This window comes from Phyllobates terribilis, unplaced genomic scaffold (genome assembly GCF_046119375.1).
Source record: "Phyllobates terribilis strain yellow unplaced genomic scaffold, ASM4611937v1 Scaffold_7__3_contigs__length_470593459, whole genome shotgun sequence".
Taxonomy (NCBI): Eukaryota; Metazoa; Chordata; class Amphibia; order Anura; family Dendrobatidae; genus Phyllobates; species Phyllobates terribilis.
This window is the reverse complement of record NW_027362767.1, coordinates 20,841,097-20,856,971: the sequence shown is the minus strand read 5'-3', so window position 1 is coordinate 20,856,971 and position 15,875 is coordinate 20,841,097. Positions and strand designations below refer to the sequence as shown.

The 15,875-nt window shown below is 43.0% G+C and overlaps 1 protein-coding gene across 2 annotated transcripts in view; it reads left to right on the top strand.

Moving 5' to 3' along the window:
- Positions 1–7,429, top strand: part of TC2N (tandem C2 domains, nuclear) — a 107,646-nt gene extending 100,217 nt beyond the window's left edge. For both annotated transcript variants that reach the window (XM_073638256.1, XM_073638255.1), the window contains 3 exons: positions 38–152; positions 1,040–1,239; positions 6,825–7,429. In XM_073638256.1, coding sequence (XP_073494357.1) covers positions 38–152; positions 1,040–1,239; positions 6,825–6,938 — 429 coding nt within the window. In that variant the 3' untranslated portion in view covers positions 6,939–7,429. The remainder of the gene's footprint in view (positions 1–37; positions 153–1,039; positions 1,240–6,824) is intronic.
- The last annotated feature ends 8,446 nt before the right edge of the window (positions 7,430–15,875 follow it).

The window sequence follows — 15,875 nt, the reverse complement described above, 5'->3', positions numbered from 1 at the left end:
CTTACATCTATCCTGTTCTGTTTGCCCGTTTATCCAGGCCTGTCAAGCGGAGCTCCTGATCGGGACGTGTTTCCAAGCAATAAATAGCAGGATTCAGTTACAAATCCTCAAGGCTCAAAACCTGCCAAGCTCCTCCACACCGCTGTCCATAAGTACGGCTCAGTCTGTGTCCTGTCCTGATACTACATGTCATATTGGTGCAAGAACAAAGCACCTGGTTGTAGCTGCTTCCTCGCCCGCTGACCCGAAATGTTTAGTGGGAGTCATTGTTCTCAATAATTCATGGCACAGTATATAGTGGGAACCATAGTGGTCCATCCTCAGATCTATACCTTACAGTGTGCAGGATAGCCAACACAGAAGAGGAAGATATATCATGGAGCGTATTTTGGAGGCTTGGGTGTAGAAATGTCTAAAAGGGCAACTAAGGGCATCTGGAGAATGCCACCAAATGGTCTTGAAGGGGACGACTCTTGATGTCTGTAGGTGGGGGCGACACAAGGTGTCTAGAGGGGGGGGTGACTGATGTCATCTGGAGAGGGCAACTCAGTGCATCTGAAGGGGGTTGGGGACCAAGGTGTCTGAAGGAGGGTGAACAAGGGCGTTTGGAGGATGGCTACCCAGGGCATCTGGAGGATGGCTACCCAGGGCGTTTGGAGGGGGGTGAATTAGGGCTTTTGGAGGATGGTGACCCAAGGTATCTGGAGGGGGGGCAACCCAGGTCATCTGGTGGAGCGGGCGAAATAGAGAGTTTGGAGGATAGCGACCCAGGTCATCTGGAGGTGGGGCAATAGCGAGTCTGGAGTGGAGGAGGCACAGGAAAGCCCAAGGGGGGCACAGACAGGCCTGCAAGATGCGTAGGTGGGCCTGAATATAAAAAAGACCTCAGCGTACACGCATGCTCAGTAGAACCAAGTGTGCATGTATATAGGGGGTTGGGTCGAGGGAAATAGCTGTCGGCCAAACAACTGACAGCTAACCGACATATCAAGACAGCTTTAGTCACAGACTCTCACAGCCTTCTCCGTTGTCTTTGCAGATTTCTACGTCAAGGCCGAGATGTTCAGCACGGAGGGACTGCTCTACAAGAAGAAAACGCGACCGCTAAAATTATCAAATTCCCAAGTAAACTGGGGGGAGACCATGATTTTCCCAGTGACGCAGAAAGAGGAGGGAATCAACTTCCTGATAAAGCTGTACAGTCGCAGCTCAGTCCGACGGAAACACTTCATCGGGCAGGTAAGGATGGCGCTGTACCCGTGTAATATTCTGTAATTCACAATGCGCAATCCTGCTGGGACATTCTTAAAGGGGACGATGATCATTAAATTAATTATACAGAAAATATGTTGAAAGGTACAGTTGAAACCAGAAGTTTCCATCCACTATATAAAAAGACACATATACATGTTTTTCTCATTATCTGACATGAAATCAGAATAAATCTTTCCCGTTTTAGGTCATTTACCATAATGTTTAATATTTGCCAAATGCCAGAATAATGAGAGAGACAGAATGTTTTAAGGCATTTTTATTACTTACTGCAAAGTCAAAAGTTTCCACCCATTTCATTAGTATTTGGTACCATTGGCCTTAACCTGAATGACTTGGGTCACACGTTTGGGATATCCTTCCACAAGCTTCTCACAATACTTGGTAGAATTTGGGTCCATTCCTCCGGACAAAACTGGTGTAACTGATCCAGTTTTAGGTCGTCTTGCTCTGGTGTAACTGATCCAGTTGTAGGTCGTCTTGCTCTGGTGTAACTGATCCAGTTGTAGGTCGTCTTGCTCTGGTGTAACTGATCCAGTTGTAGGTCGTCTTGCTCTGGTGTAACTGATCCAGTTGTAGGTCGTCTTGCTCTGGAGTGTAACTGATCCAGGATTGTAGGTCGCCTTGCTCGCAGCCTTTTCAGCTTTGCCCATAAACTTTCAATAGGATTGAGATCAGGACTTTGTGATGTCCACTCCAAAACATTGACTTTGTTATCCTTAAGCCACTTTGTTGCTATTTTAGCAGTATGCTTCAGGTCATTGTCCATTTGGAAGACCCATTTCCGCCCAAGCTTTAACTTCCTGGCTGTTGTCTTGAGATGTTGCTTCAGTATTGCCACATAATCTTTTTTTCTCATGATGCCAAATATATTGTGAAGTGCACCAGTCCCCCCTGCAGCAAAACAACCCCACAACATGATGCTGCCACCCCCGTGTTTCATAGTTGGGATGGTGTTCTTAGGCTTCCAAGCTTCTCCCTCCAAAAGTAACGATGGTCATTATGCCCAAAAAGTTCAATTTTAGTTTCATAAGACCACAGGACGTCTCCAAATATTAAGGTCTTTGTTCCAGTGTGCATTTGAAAACATAAATCTGGCTTTTTTTATGCTTCTTTTGGAGTAATGGCTTCATCCTGGCAGAGTGGCCTTTCATCCCATGTTGATACAGTACTCGTTTCACTGTGGATATTGACACAATCTTACCACCATCATCTTCACAAGGTCTTTTGCTTTTGTCCTTGGGTTGATATACTCGTCGGACCAAAGCACGTTCATCTCTGGGACACAGAACCCGTTTCCTTCCTGAGCGGTATGATGGCCGGACATTCCCATCTTGTTTGTACTTGCGTATAATTGTTTGTACAGATGAACGAGGCACCTTCAGGTATCTTGAAATTGTACCCAAGGATGAGCCAGACTGGTGCAAGTCCACAATTCTCTTCCTGATATCTTGGTTGATTTTTTTAGACTTTCCCATGATGCTACACAAAGAAGCAGTGTTTCAGGTGTGCATTAAAATACATCCACAGTTGTGTCTCTAATTAACTCAGATGTTGCCAAAAAACCTATCAGAAGCTTCCAAACACATGACATCATCATATGGGCAGTCCAGAATTGTTTAAAGGCATAGTAATGTTAGTGTATGTGAATTTTAGACTTTGCAGCAAGTAATAAAAATGCCTTAAAACATTCTCTCTCTCATTATTCTGGCATGTGGCAAATATTAAAAATTATGGTAATCCTAATTGACCTAAAACGGAAAAAGTTTATTCTGATTTCATGTCAGATATTGAGAAAAACATGCAGATGTGTCTTTTTATATAGTAGATGGAAACTTCTGGCTTCAACTGTAAGTACTATTATATATATCAGGCTGCTCAGGATGACAGGTTCCACTCACACAGAAGAGGGGTCTATGCACAGAAAAAAAAAAGTGACAAATAATTTTTTTTAGAATAAAACCTGCTATAATCATCCATATATTGCTGGTGCTCCTGGAAAAACAATATTTTATGCCCAGGTGCTAAGTTTGGCTAATAAACGGCTGGATAATGAGTCTGATGAGTGCAGTTGATGGATGGTCACATCCTGAAGTGTAACTATTTAATTTCTCAACCAGATTTGCAGCCAAGAACAGATAAACTTCTGACCCATTTGCTGCAATTGTTCAGATATTTTGCAAAATCATAAGAGTCCATGTACGTAACACATTATGACGGTCAGCATGCCGTGAAGAGTCTGTCCAAATATTTATAGAGAATCTATACAATTGTCTCTCGGCTAGGATGTGGAGACTAGCAGGTGTGACTCCATACACAGCATACACTGGAATTCCTGCAAAATCTGCATAAGGGACATTTTACAGCAGTACTGAGCAGTGTAGCTGTGAATCCAGCCCTGAGAGGAGCTACACACTTAATAGAAGGCAGCATAGATGACATTATTCAGCATAATCAGGCACTGTAGCTGGGAATCCTGTGCTGGTGTGACATAAAACATTTACTGTTAAGGAGCAGCAACATTGGGGATTTATATGGCAATACTAAGCATTGTAGATATGAATCTAGCTCTAGAGTGAGATAAAACACTTACTAGCCAGCAGTAACATGGATGACATTATACAGTAGTACCGAGCATTGTGGCTATGAATCCAGTTCTGGGGTGAGAAAATGCTCACTAGATAGTAACATTAAGAACATTATACAGTAGTACTGAGCAGTGTAAATGTGAATCCTGCTCTTTGAAAGCTAAAAAACGTACTATATAGCAGTCTGTGAGCGTGTCTCTGCCTCTGTCTTTCACCCACTTCTTACGTTTCTTCTCCATATACTTCAATAGGCACATGTAATCCGATGTCTCTATAATCTGATCTCTATGTTACAAAGTTTCTTATGTCCATCTGCACTAATGACTTATGCAAAGTTTGTTAACGACAGCGACTATTTAAGGACATTTTACAAAATAAGGTTTCCTGGCATATTCTGGATTTTATGGGACATTGCACGGATATGCGCAGTGAGGCTGAAGCTCAGAAGTTCCTACACTTGCCCTTACACCCCTCTCATTGTAACTTTACCCCGACCTGTATAATAAGGCCAGGAAAAGTTCTCTGCCCAGGTATTTCAGCCCTGTGCGATACAGATGACATTTATAAGCAGTTGCTGTAGGTAACATTAACAGGACACTTCATGAATTTCTCCCTCTGTCTTCTAGAGTAAGGCACAAACGTCCCTTTCATGAGCAGCAGGACATGGTGCACTGAGGAACAGGAGCAGGAATATCAGCTTACCCTTCCCTAAAAGATTTCTCTTCTAAGAGAAGGAAATATCAGCCGTATAAATTACGCCTTTCACGCTCATATATATGCTATTCATCCATTGTGCGTCCCTCTAGATGATGCTGTAGGTAAATCGGAGCTATGGAGATCAACTTACACTGGTCACAATGAAAAAGAACATGATAAGTCCCTAAGGAAACTGTGAGCAGTAAGAATTAGATCAGGAAGTCCAGGGTGGATAAAGCGTATGGGGAAGTTCTGGGGAAACCCTTTAAATCACTACAAAGTACATTTCTCACCTATCGACTATTGTTACATTGAATCTTCCCCGTCACTGGGCCAGAAATCATACATTCATCACTGATCTATAGGGTGGGAGATAATTGCACTTTGGAAGAATATCCCAAGAGACTTATGCCCCTCTGTATAAATGTCTCAAGTACATTAAAGCAAAGTCCAGACAATGGGGTCTGACGTGGGAGAAAGGAAGAGGGGTCTGGGCGAGGGATGGAGGAATTGGGCTGAGCAAATGAGAGTTTAGTCAACAGCTAGTGAAGGTGTATGAGCACTGTCCATAAGCTTTATAAACTATTTCTTCCTGGACTACGTACCTTAGCAGATAGGTGGGACTAGTACTGCCAACCAATAAAGAACAGGGCACACTGTGCTGACCTGAGACTATGCACTAAAGTTGGTATGAAGACATTCCAATAATTTGGTCTATTGACTAGGTCAGTAATCCATGGCGGCTGGACAGGAGCCCTGAGAACCACCTGCAACCTGACTGCATTCCCAGCTCTTTTTAGGATTAGCCGGACTGGTGTGATGTCACATGTGCTTTATGCCACAACGATGATGTTGCGCTAGGCCGGCAAATCAAAAGACAAACAGCCAATGACGTGAGATAGGAGGTGGTTCTCAGGGCTCCCGTCCAGTGGCTACAGATTACCGGGGTGATTCAGGTCCTGCGAATTATTTCACGCAAACTTTACTGACCACACAACTTTCTAACTGGCTCGGTGTTTCAATTCCTCACCTTTTTGTGATCTCTGTTTTGCTGTTAGTGAATTATTCCCTTTTCTGACACCAGTGCTCGGATCCTTGAAAAAGAAAGGGATAGACACAAATAAGTGGTAATGAACCGAATTGTAACCGGGGGAAGTTGCATCTTGTGCAATTGTTACATCTAATAAAAGTGACTGAGTAAACAGCTGTCATCCAACTATTGTGCAACTCCTCACTATTCTCTGCTATTCTAGAAAGAAAGAGTTACAGGATTCGAGTTCCACAATTTCAGTTGTACAAAGAAAAGACACAGCATTTCCCTGGGAAATTTGCACTAATGGGAAAGGAAGCGCTGTAGATCCCAGCGGTCAAGCTGTGTACATATATGCATCTCTACAAACCTCCCTGCCGCTGAAATGACTCTACCCCTGATATCCATCTATCCTGGGCTGCATCCAGATGTCTCCAATTAGCTTCTGAAACCGAACTCTTCTGAGGACAGTTTGTAATTTGGATTATAGGAAAAAGCAGAGAATTCACAATAAGGGGGAATTAAGCAGGTAACAGTGCAGCTTTTCATGAAACACACTGAGTCCTCTGTTATAAATCCAATCCCACAAACAGAGCGGGGTCCGGTCTGCTCTGCTCCCTATTGAGAGGCGGCCAGCTTCTTGTTTTTTTCCCCAGGATACAGGATAGAAGGAGCCAGCTGCAGGTGCGCCTGGGAACATCTGCGGAGCGCACCCCTTCCTTCCCAGACCCACCATGAGATACAGACGTCATGTATCCGTGTATTAGTTATATAACATGCCTGACATGGGGATGACAACATATGGGATCGCTACATATTGTAGTCAGACCAAGCCATGATGCAATAAAGGTTTTGTTTACCAGGAGGAATTACTGTGTAACCTATTAAAGGAAATTCCACCTGCATTTTATTTTCATGTTTCTACATTGTGTAAATGCTGCATTGTTTTTCATGCTGTGTTGAGAGAAAAGCATCAAAAAATGCAATAATCATAGCAAAATGCTATTGCATATTTTGGTGCATGAACATGGAAAAGAAAAATATGCAGCGTTTTTGTGCATGTTTGAACATGGCTTAATACAGTCTATTAGTCCCTGTTGTCAGCCATTTCCAGCTAAGGATGACTATAGTGCCTAATATTCAGTTGCACAGTTCTCCCATAATTTGGCATTTCTATACTTGTTGTACTCCTGTCCGGTCACATGACAACATCACCTCTGACCCCGTCTCGTTCTCAGGTATGGATCAGCAGTGACAGTAACAGCAGCGATGCCGCAGATCAATGGACGGACACAATCAGCAACCCAGAAAAAGTGGTGACAAAGTGGCATAAACTGAATCACCTGACTTAATGAACCCAATGTGGACTGGGCTATGCCAGGGGTTATTTGTACATAGAGACAATACGATGGATTGAGTCGTGCCCACCTGCTTATCTCAAAGGATTATACCTGGAACCAGGAAGATATAAAGACAGGAGAGACATTGTGGTGAGGCGCGAGGCTCAGCAGCGGATACCTCATTTTGCACAAACCATGCTGCAAAATTACAGTAATTATCGCTATTGTGGTTCATGCATTCTTTATTAAAATCCCCATAAATTATGACTTTATATTGTTTATTTAACTGTATATTAAATATCTATTTCAATTAAATCTGCGTAACAACTAATATGGCCATCACTGCCTGTAAATGTCAGATCTGCCAGGTTATACGCAGGTGCAGAAACCGCTGGTATCCACCATGATGGCTTTCGTATAAAGTCCTGAATGGCAAAACTGTAAAGTTATCAGCAGTTATGTCTGGAGAAATTCTATTAAAGAATATGTGATGTAAATATTAATTTATATGTCAGAGCTAGATGTAAATTGTATCCTGTGTGCAAAAGTAAATGTTTTATATGTTTAAAGCAAATATGACTATCCAGTAATTTATAAACATTCAGAGTTGGATAATGGGGGACAACGTTCTTCCAAACTACATGAGCTCCATCCATCTGTAGAGCTTCAATCTGTCCTCCTCCCCGTGTATGATGGATGTTGGACAGAAGAACGGCCCTTGTTCTAATACATGTAATTCTCAGCAACTAAGTGTATACTGCACAGTACCACCTCTCCTGTCCTGTATATATACTGCCCAGTACCACTTCTCTCCTGTATATATACACTGCACAGTACCACCTCTCCTGTATATATACACTGCACAGTACCACCTCTCCTGTCCTGTATATATATACACTGCACAGTACCACCTCTCCTGTCCTGTATATATACACTGCACAGTACCACTTCTCCTGTCCTGTATATATACACTGCACAGTACCACCTCTCCTGTCCTGTATATATACACTGCACAGTACCACTTCTCTCCTGTATATATACACTGCACAGTACCACCTCTCCTGTCCTGTATATATACACTGCACAGTACCACCTCTCCTGTCCTGTATATATACACTGCACAGTACCACTTCTCTCCTGTATATATACACTGCACAGTACCACCTCTCCTGTCCTGTATATATACACTGCACAGTACCACCTCTCCTGTCCTGTATATATACTGCCCAGTACCACTTCTCTCCTGTATATATACACTGCACAGTACCACCTCTCCTGTCCTGTATATATACACTGCACAGTACCACTTCTCTCCTGTATATATACACTGCACAGTACCACTCCTCCTGTCCTGTATATATACACTGCACAGTACCACTTCTCCTGTCCTGTATATATACACTGCACAGTATCACTCCTCCTGTCTTGTATATATATACACATCACAGTACCACTTCTCCTGTCCTGTATATATACACTGCCCAGTACCACTTCTCTCCTGTATATATACACTGCACAGTACCACCTCACCTGTCCTGTATATATACACTGCACAGTATCACTTCTCCTGTCCTGTATATATACACTGCACAGTACCACTCCTCCTGTCCTGTATATATACAGTGCACAGTACCACCTCTCCTGTCTGGTATATATACACTGCACAGTACCACTCCCTGTCTGGTATATATACTCTGCACAGTACCACCTCTCCTGTCCTGTATATATACACTGCACAGTACCACCTCTCCTCTCCTGTATATATACACTACACAGTACCACTCCTCCTGTCCTGTATATATACACTGCACACTACCACTCCTCCTGTCCTGTATATATACACTGCACAGTACCACGCCTCCTGTCCTGTATATATACACTGCACACTACCACTCCTCCTGTCCTGTATATATACAGTGCACAGTACCACTCCTCCTGTCCTGTATATATACAGTGCACAGTACCACCTCTCCTGTCTGGTATATATACACTGCACAGTACCACTACTCCTGTCTGGTATATATACTCTGCACAGTACCACCTCTCCTGTCCTGTATATATACACTGCAGAGTACCTCCTCTCCTCTCCTGTATATATACACTGCACAGTACCACCTCTCCTGTCCTGTATATATACACTGCACAGTACCACCTCTCCTCTCCTGTATATATCCTGTATCTCTCTACATCGCAGTTGCTCTGTTTGCTGGCTAAGGGTAATCGCACAATACCACTTTACTTTTCTCAGTGTCTTATTTTGAGCTTTTGTACAGAAACAATTTATATTTTCCCACAACGTAAAGTTGAATGAACTTTATTATTTACTTATTTATTAACACTGTCATTATGAACCCACTAACTGCAATAAAGCCTAATCCTCAGTGACGGAGGCAGCGGGAGCAAAGTGTTTTAATTTCATACATTTACAAGCTCTGCAAAAGGTCACAGAAAACCAAGAACAAAAGGGATTAAAAGGCCTATTTACAGGACAGGGACAGGACCCAAGAGGAGGATCAGGACTGAAGCCGACCATACAAGTCTACCTTCCAACCTGTACTAACAGATCTGCTGGCACGTTAGTCTACACCAGCGATCTCCAACCTGTGGCAAAATTGCAGCACCAAGTATTATCCAACACTAGCAGGCTATCAGGACTAGGAGTTGTAGTTTTTCAATGACTATGGCTCTGGCATTCAAGAATGTCCATGGCTATCATCAGAAGGCAATGCCGCTTCTGCAATTTTTCATGGGTTTGCAAATTGCTGATGTCATGTTTGCCAACGGAAACCGATAAAAAAAATACAGAAATATTGACCTGAATACAGGAAACTAATTGCAAAAAAATAAAAGAAAATGGGGAGTTCACTGTTTAATCTTCCTGAACAACAAACCTGCACTTTTATGTACAGGATGATAAGAGATCAGGTCTCTTCCTGGTGTTTTTTTCTCCTTTCCAGGTGCCAAGTGACCTCCTGTCCAGTGGGATCTGTGCTCCCTATCTGCCCCGTGTTTGTCTTGGCACAAATGCACAGAAAACGAGAAAGCGTTGCTTCCTTGTACATGGCGGCCGGGGGTGATTGCAGTTTGTGCTTTGTAATCTAAATATAGTGTTAGTTGATGGCTACCATGCGGGCTGCAATTCCTGGAGGTGATAGAGAGGGCATCCTAATCAGGGCCCTCCTCCATTAACCAGAGCACCAGTACAAAGAGGATCCCACTCACCCCACAATGTACTTTTTCGTGTAAATTATAAATCCAGATTTGTATGTTGCTATTAGATAATTCTTTCAGCGCTACCTATATGAACATTAGGGATTTGCTACCTTAGTAATTACCTCATAAAATCTGACTCTGTGCCCAGTACCCAGAGGTAATTATTGGGATCATCAGCTGCCCTATATTATTTGTCCAAAATCTGGTGAGATATATAAACAGGCCTCGGAGGATGAAAAGAATCGCCATTAATCATTAATTGGCTCAGTACAGGCTTCCTTCTCGGGAGGCCAGAAAGTGAATTGTACATAAGTGTGAGTGCGGTATTGTGCTCACTGTCCTGTACAATCTCCATATTTTACTTCATTGTTTAGTGAACAGGATTGCAAATAACTCAGAGGAAACACAAAGGAACAATGACTGCCCTCAGTTGCCCTGTGCCAACCACAGAGATTACCAGTCTCCTCGGCTCTCAGTTATGAATTCCTGTACGGTATTACAAGTTTTCTCCCATTAATTATTAAAAAAAAAACTCAATAAGTACATATAATGCTTTTAAAGGGGTAGTCCGGATCTATAAGATGGTTGGGGATCCGACACACGGCGTCACCGTGGATCGTCTGTTTGCACCTCCTGCAGCAGCCACATATACACTGTGTATAGAGCTGGATCAGCAGAGCGCCGTACACTGTGTAGTGGCCGCTATTGTTGAGGGAGGGCACCAACGTCCCTTCACGGTTGACCAAGTGAGTGTCAAATTATTATGTTGATTGTGCAATCCAACAGAACACCAGACGGAGGCAGTGCTCTGTATGGGAGGATTCAGAGAATCTCTAATGTCGATTATTTCTACTTAGCATTTTATATTGTTTTGAGTTTATCAATGGTCAATCACCTACAGCCATACTACAGGCTTGAACCAATGTTAGTACAATTATTACAGAAATACACATATGGTCATATTATCGTTAGTTCGGTGCATGGTGGAAATTTACAAGGTCAATCCTGGCCTAGACTAGTTAGATAACAGGAGCGGGGTGTCTGACAAAATGTTCTTGTGAGAAAAAGTTAGTGTGAGAAAGTTCCATGTAAAGCATGAGAAAAGAAGGAAAGAAGTATGTTATGCAAGGAGTGATAATAACATGATTTTGAAACAAGCAGACAAAATGGAGTTGCTATAGCATGAGTATCAATATGTCCTTTACACTTGGATAGCATGAATATCAATATGTCCTTTACATTTCCCCCCTAAAAATTATGTTATTATCAACAATAGAGGTGCCTTCCCAGGATCATGCTTTGAGCCTGAGGGACATTGGTCTTCACTCAATTAGTGCCCTTGTTACCAATCGAGGCTGTCGCGGCATGTCCACCCCCCCTTGTTTGTTGACATGATCATAAAGCTCTGATCTTCAGACGTGAGGCTGGTTGGGGCATGCGGGTAAAGGTCATCATTCCCTTGTCGTCCAGGTCCTCAATGCTGGTTACATTTGGGAGGTCCGTGTATAGTAGCACTGGATGTCGGTTAACAGCGTCCTCCTTGCTCTCTGATGACTGGCAGGTTTTCCTCATGCAAATTGGGATACAATAAAAGACTAATTTTAGTAAGACATATATTAACAAGATGCAAGCAGCAATATGCAACACTCCTTGTAATATTCCAGCAATCCATCCACCAATTCCTTTAAACTAATTAGCAGGATTTAAAAAGGGATAAACCAAAGACAAGAAAAATAAAAATACCCAAATAACTGGAAGTAAATGGATAGATCGCACAGTGCAAAAATAATAATAAATAATGAATAATAAAGGGTATTTAGTTAACATAATTTTGATCAGAATAATGTAAAAGCCATCCTACCGCGCCAAGGCTGTTAGAACTCTCCTGTTAGTTTTTTTTTAGTTTGCTGGTCACATGACCATTTTTGCCTATTTAATCCGGCTCCGCCCTCCTGGTCTTGCTAGACTTCATTGTATTTACTACTCTTGAGCTAGCTTGGTGCTCTGTTGCCGTTCTCTGTTAGTTTTCCTAGGTCTTCTGACCTCTATGCTTTTTGTTGTGTGTTTGTCTTTGACTGCTACTATTTCTGCTAGGAGGTGTCCAAACTTATCCCAGTCCCTAGTTCTTGTAGGGATCCCTCCCTCACATCTATAGGTCTTCGTTCAGACTAGCCGAGGACTTTAGCGGGTCTGATCGCAGGATCAGGTCCCCCGTTACATCGTAGGGATCTAGTTTAGTTCTATTGTAGGGACAGTTCTCCTGTCTTTCCTTAGTCCCTGTAGCAGATCATAACAGTAAGTCCAGCCCTAAAAGAAAAAAAAAAATAAAATTTTCTCTAAGGAAAGACTTCCAGCTTTCCATCATGGTCTCGGTTCAAGATTTGGCTCAACGCTTGCAGGGACTCTCTCTGGAGGTGGCCAAGCTCCAACAACACGTGAGTAGCTGTTCTGGAGCACATTTTGTGGAATCAAAGGTACGTCTGCCTGATTTATTTTTTGGCGAACAACAAGATTTTTTTTCTTTTAAAAATGCTTGTTTATTGTATTTTCGTTTGAGACCCGGATCCTCTGGTGATGAATCACAGCGCATAGGGTTCATAATGTCACTTTTGCGCAAAGATCCTCAGGGATGGGCCTTCTCTCTCCAACCTAGTGATCCATGCTTTAGATCAGTGGATAGTTTTCTTTCTGCTTTGGGTTTGTTGTATGATGATCCTGATCGTGTCTCATCTGCTGAGTCTGAATTGAGACGTTTGAGGCAGGGATCAGGTAATGTGGAAAAATATTGTTCTCACTTCCGTCGGTGGTCTGCCCAGGTGGGGTGGAACGATTCAGCTTTGAAAAGCTTGTTTCTTGCAGGGCTAGGTGAAAGGGTTAAGGATTTACTGATTGCTTATCCCACACCTGGAAACTTGCAGGAGGCAATGCAATTAGCTATACGGGTGGACAGGAGACTGCGTGCAAGGGTTAATGAGAGCAAATCCTCTGCTATGTCAGCTCCGAGTCTTGAGAGGGTCTGTGCTGACAATGGAGAGCCGATGGAGATTGGGGCGATGGCACCCCGCTCTCAGGAAAAAGATTGCAGGCTTTCTGAAGGCTTGTGCTTCTATTGCGGAAATTCTGGTCATTTTATTAAGAACTGTGTGCTTCGTTTGAAGAAAGAAAAAAAAATGGTCAGTTATGCCCGTATTGCCTGTTTAAATTCTAAGGGAGTATTCCTATCTGCCACTACTGCTGCTCAGGATGAATTAATTGAATTTCGGGTATTTGTGGATTGTGGTTCTACTCTGAATGTGATTGATGGGGGATTCTTGGAAAAACTTAGATTAGAACCTAAAACTTTGTCATCCCCTATTGCTGTGGTTTCTGTTGATGGCTCTCCCTTGAAGAGTGTTACTCATAAGGTCTGTGAATTTCCCCTCACTATTAATGGTATTCACCAAGAGAATTTGGATTTGGTGGTATTGGATAATTTGCCTTCTCCAGTAATATTGGGGTTACCCTGGTTAAAATTGCACAATCCTGTACTGGATTGGTCTACCAATGAAATTAAGTCCTGGAGCCCTAAGTGTTATGACAAGTGTTGTAACGGACGTATTGCTGCTGTGGATAGAGGGGAATTGCCTGTACCTATTCAGGATTTTTGGAGAGTTTTTTCTGAGGAGGAGTCACAAATTTTGCCTCCCCATAGAGACTATGATTGTACCATTGAATTTGTCCCTGGAGCGACTCTTCCTAAAAGTCGTTTATTTAATCTTACTATTCCTGAGAGAAAGGCTTTGGAGGAATACATACAGACAAGCTTGGCCGCCGGTCACATTAGGCCTTCCAAGTCTCCTGTGGCTGTTGGATTTTTTTTTGTAAAAAAAAAAGATGGCAGTTTACGTCCTTGTCTGGACTTTCGTGAGATTAATAAAATTATTGTACGCAATCCTTACCCACTGCCATTGATTCCTGATTTATTTAACCAGTTAGTGGGGGCCAAGTGGTTCTCTAAAATTGATCTCCGGGGGGCATACAATTTGTTGCGCATGAAGGAGGCTGATGAATGGAAGACTGCTTTTAACACTCCTGTGGGTCATTTTGAGAATCTGGTGATGCCTTTTGGTCTTACCAATGCTCCAGCATTTTTTCAGAATCTTATTAATGACATCCTTAGACCTTTAATCGGCAAAAATGTGGTTGTGTATTTGGATGACATTCTGATTTATTCGCCGGATCTGGAGTCTCATTGGCGGAGCGTACGTGAGGTATTACAGTTATTAATGGACAATTCGCTTTTTGCTAAGCTGGAGAAATGTGAGTTCGCTGTACAGAGAATTAGATTTTTGGGCTACATTATCTCCAGTGAAGGTTTTGAGATGGACCCGGTTAAAGTTCAAGCTGTGCAGGAATGGCCTAGGCCTATTGGTTTGAAATCGATACAGAGGTTTTTGGGTTTCGCCAATTATTACAGAAAATTCTCTAAAAATTTTTTCTATTATTGTCAAACCGCTGACCGATCTCACCAGGAAAGGTGCTAATGCGGTTCAGTGGACTTCTGAGGCCACTGAAGCTTTTGTGTTTCTAAAGGAGAGGTTCACCTCTGCTCCCATCCTTATGCAGCCTGATGTGACTAAGCCATTTTTGGTTGAGGTTGATGCTTCTTCGGTGGGGGTCGGTGCGGTGTTGTCTCAGGAAAACAAGGATGGAGTACATCCCTGTGCCTTTTTTTAAAAAAAATTTTTCTGAGACTGAACTTAATTACGATATTGGTAATCGGGAATTGCTGGCGATTAAACTCGCATTTGAACATTGGCGTCACCTCTTGGAAGGTGCTGAATTTCCCATTCAGGTTTTCACTGATCATAAAAATCTGATCTATCTTGATGCTGCCAAGCGCTTGAATGCCCGTCAGGCTAGGTGGGCACTTTTTTTCTCGCGGTTTAATTTTTCCGTTACTTACATCCCGGGTACCAAGAATGTTAAAGCGGATGCTTTGTCTCGCAGCTTTTCTCCCATGGTCGGTGTTGAGGAGGAAGAGGAGAGCATTTTACAAGAAGGTGTTGTGATTGCTGCTTTGGACTCCATTTTGGAGGATGAGATTCTTAAAGCTCAGGAGAATGCCCCATCTAACACTCCCCATGGGAGGTTGTTTGTGCCTAGGACCTTTAGGAGAGATTTGTTTGTTGAGTGTCATGAGTCTCGGTTGGCAGGTCATCCAGGAATTTCTGAGACCAAGAGACTTGTGGGTCGCAGTTTTTGGTGGCCTGGATGGCAGAAGGAAGTCATTAAGTGGGTGCGCCAATGTACTGTGTGTGCTAGATCCAAGTCTTCGCATGCTCCTGCTGCGGGGTTGCTTTGCCCTCTGGAGGTTCCTAGTGCACCTTGGACACATCTGGCTATGGACTTTATTACTGACCTTCCCCCCTCTGAAGGTTTCACGGTCATCTGGGTGGTCATGGACCGTTTTAGCAAGATGTGTCACTTGGTTCCCTTCATCAAACTGCCTTGCGCTAAGACACTCGCTAAGGCCTTTGTCAAGGAAATTGTCAGACTACATGCTGTTCCTACTGACATTGTTTCTGATAGGGGACCTCAGTTCGTGGCTCGTTTTTGGCGTGCCTTTTGTGACAGGTTGGGAGTTCATTTGTCGCTTTCATCTGGATATCATCCTGAGTCTAATGGCCAGACAGAAAGGAAGAACCAGGATGTTGAGCAGTTCTTGCGTTGTTTTGTGACAGACAATCAAGAGGG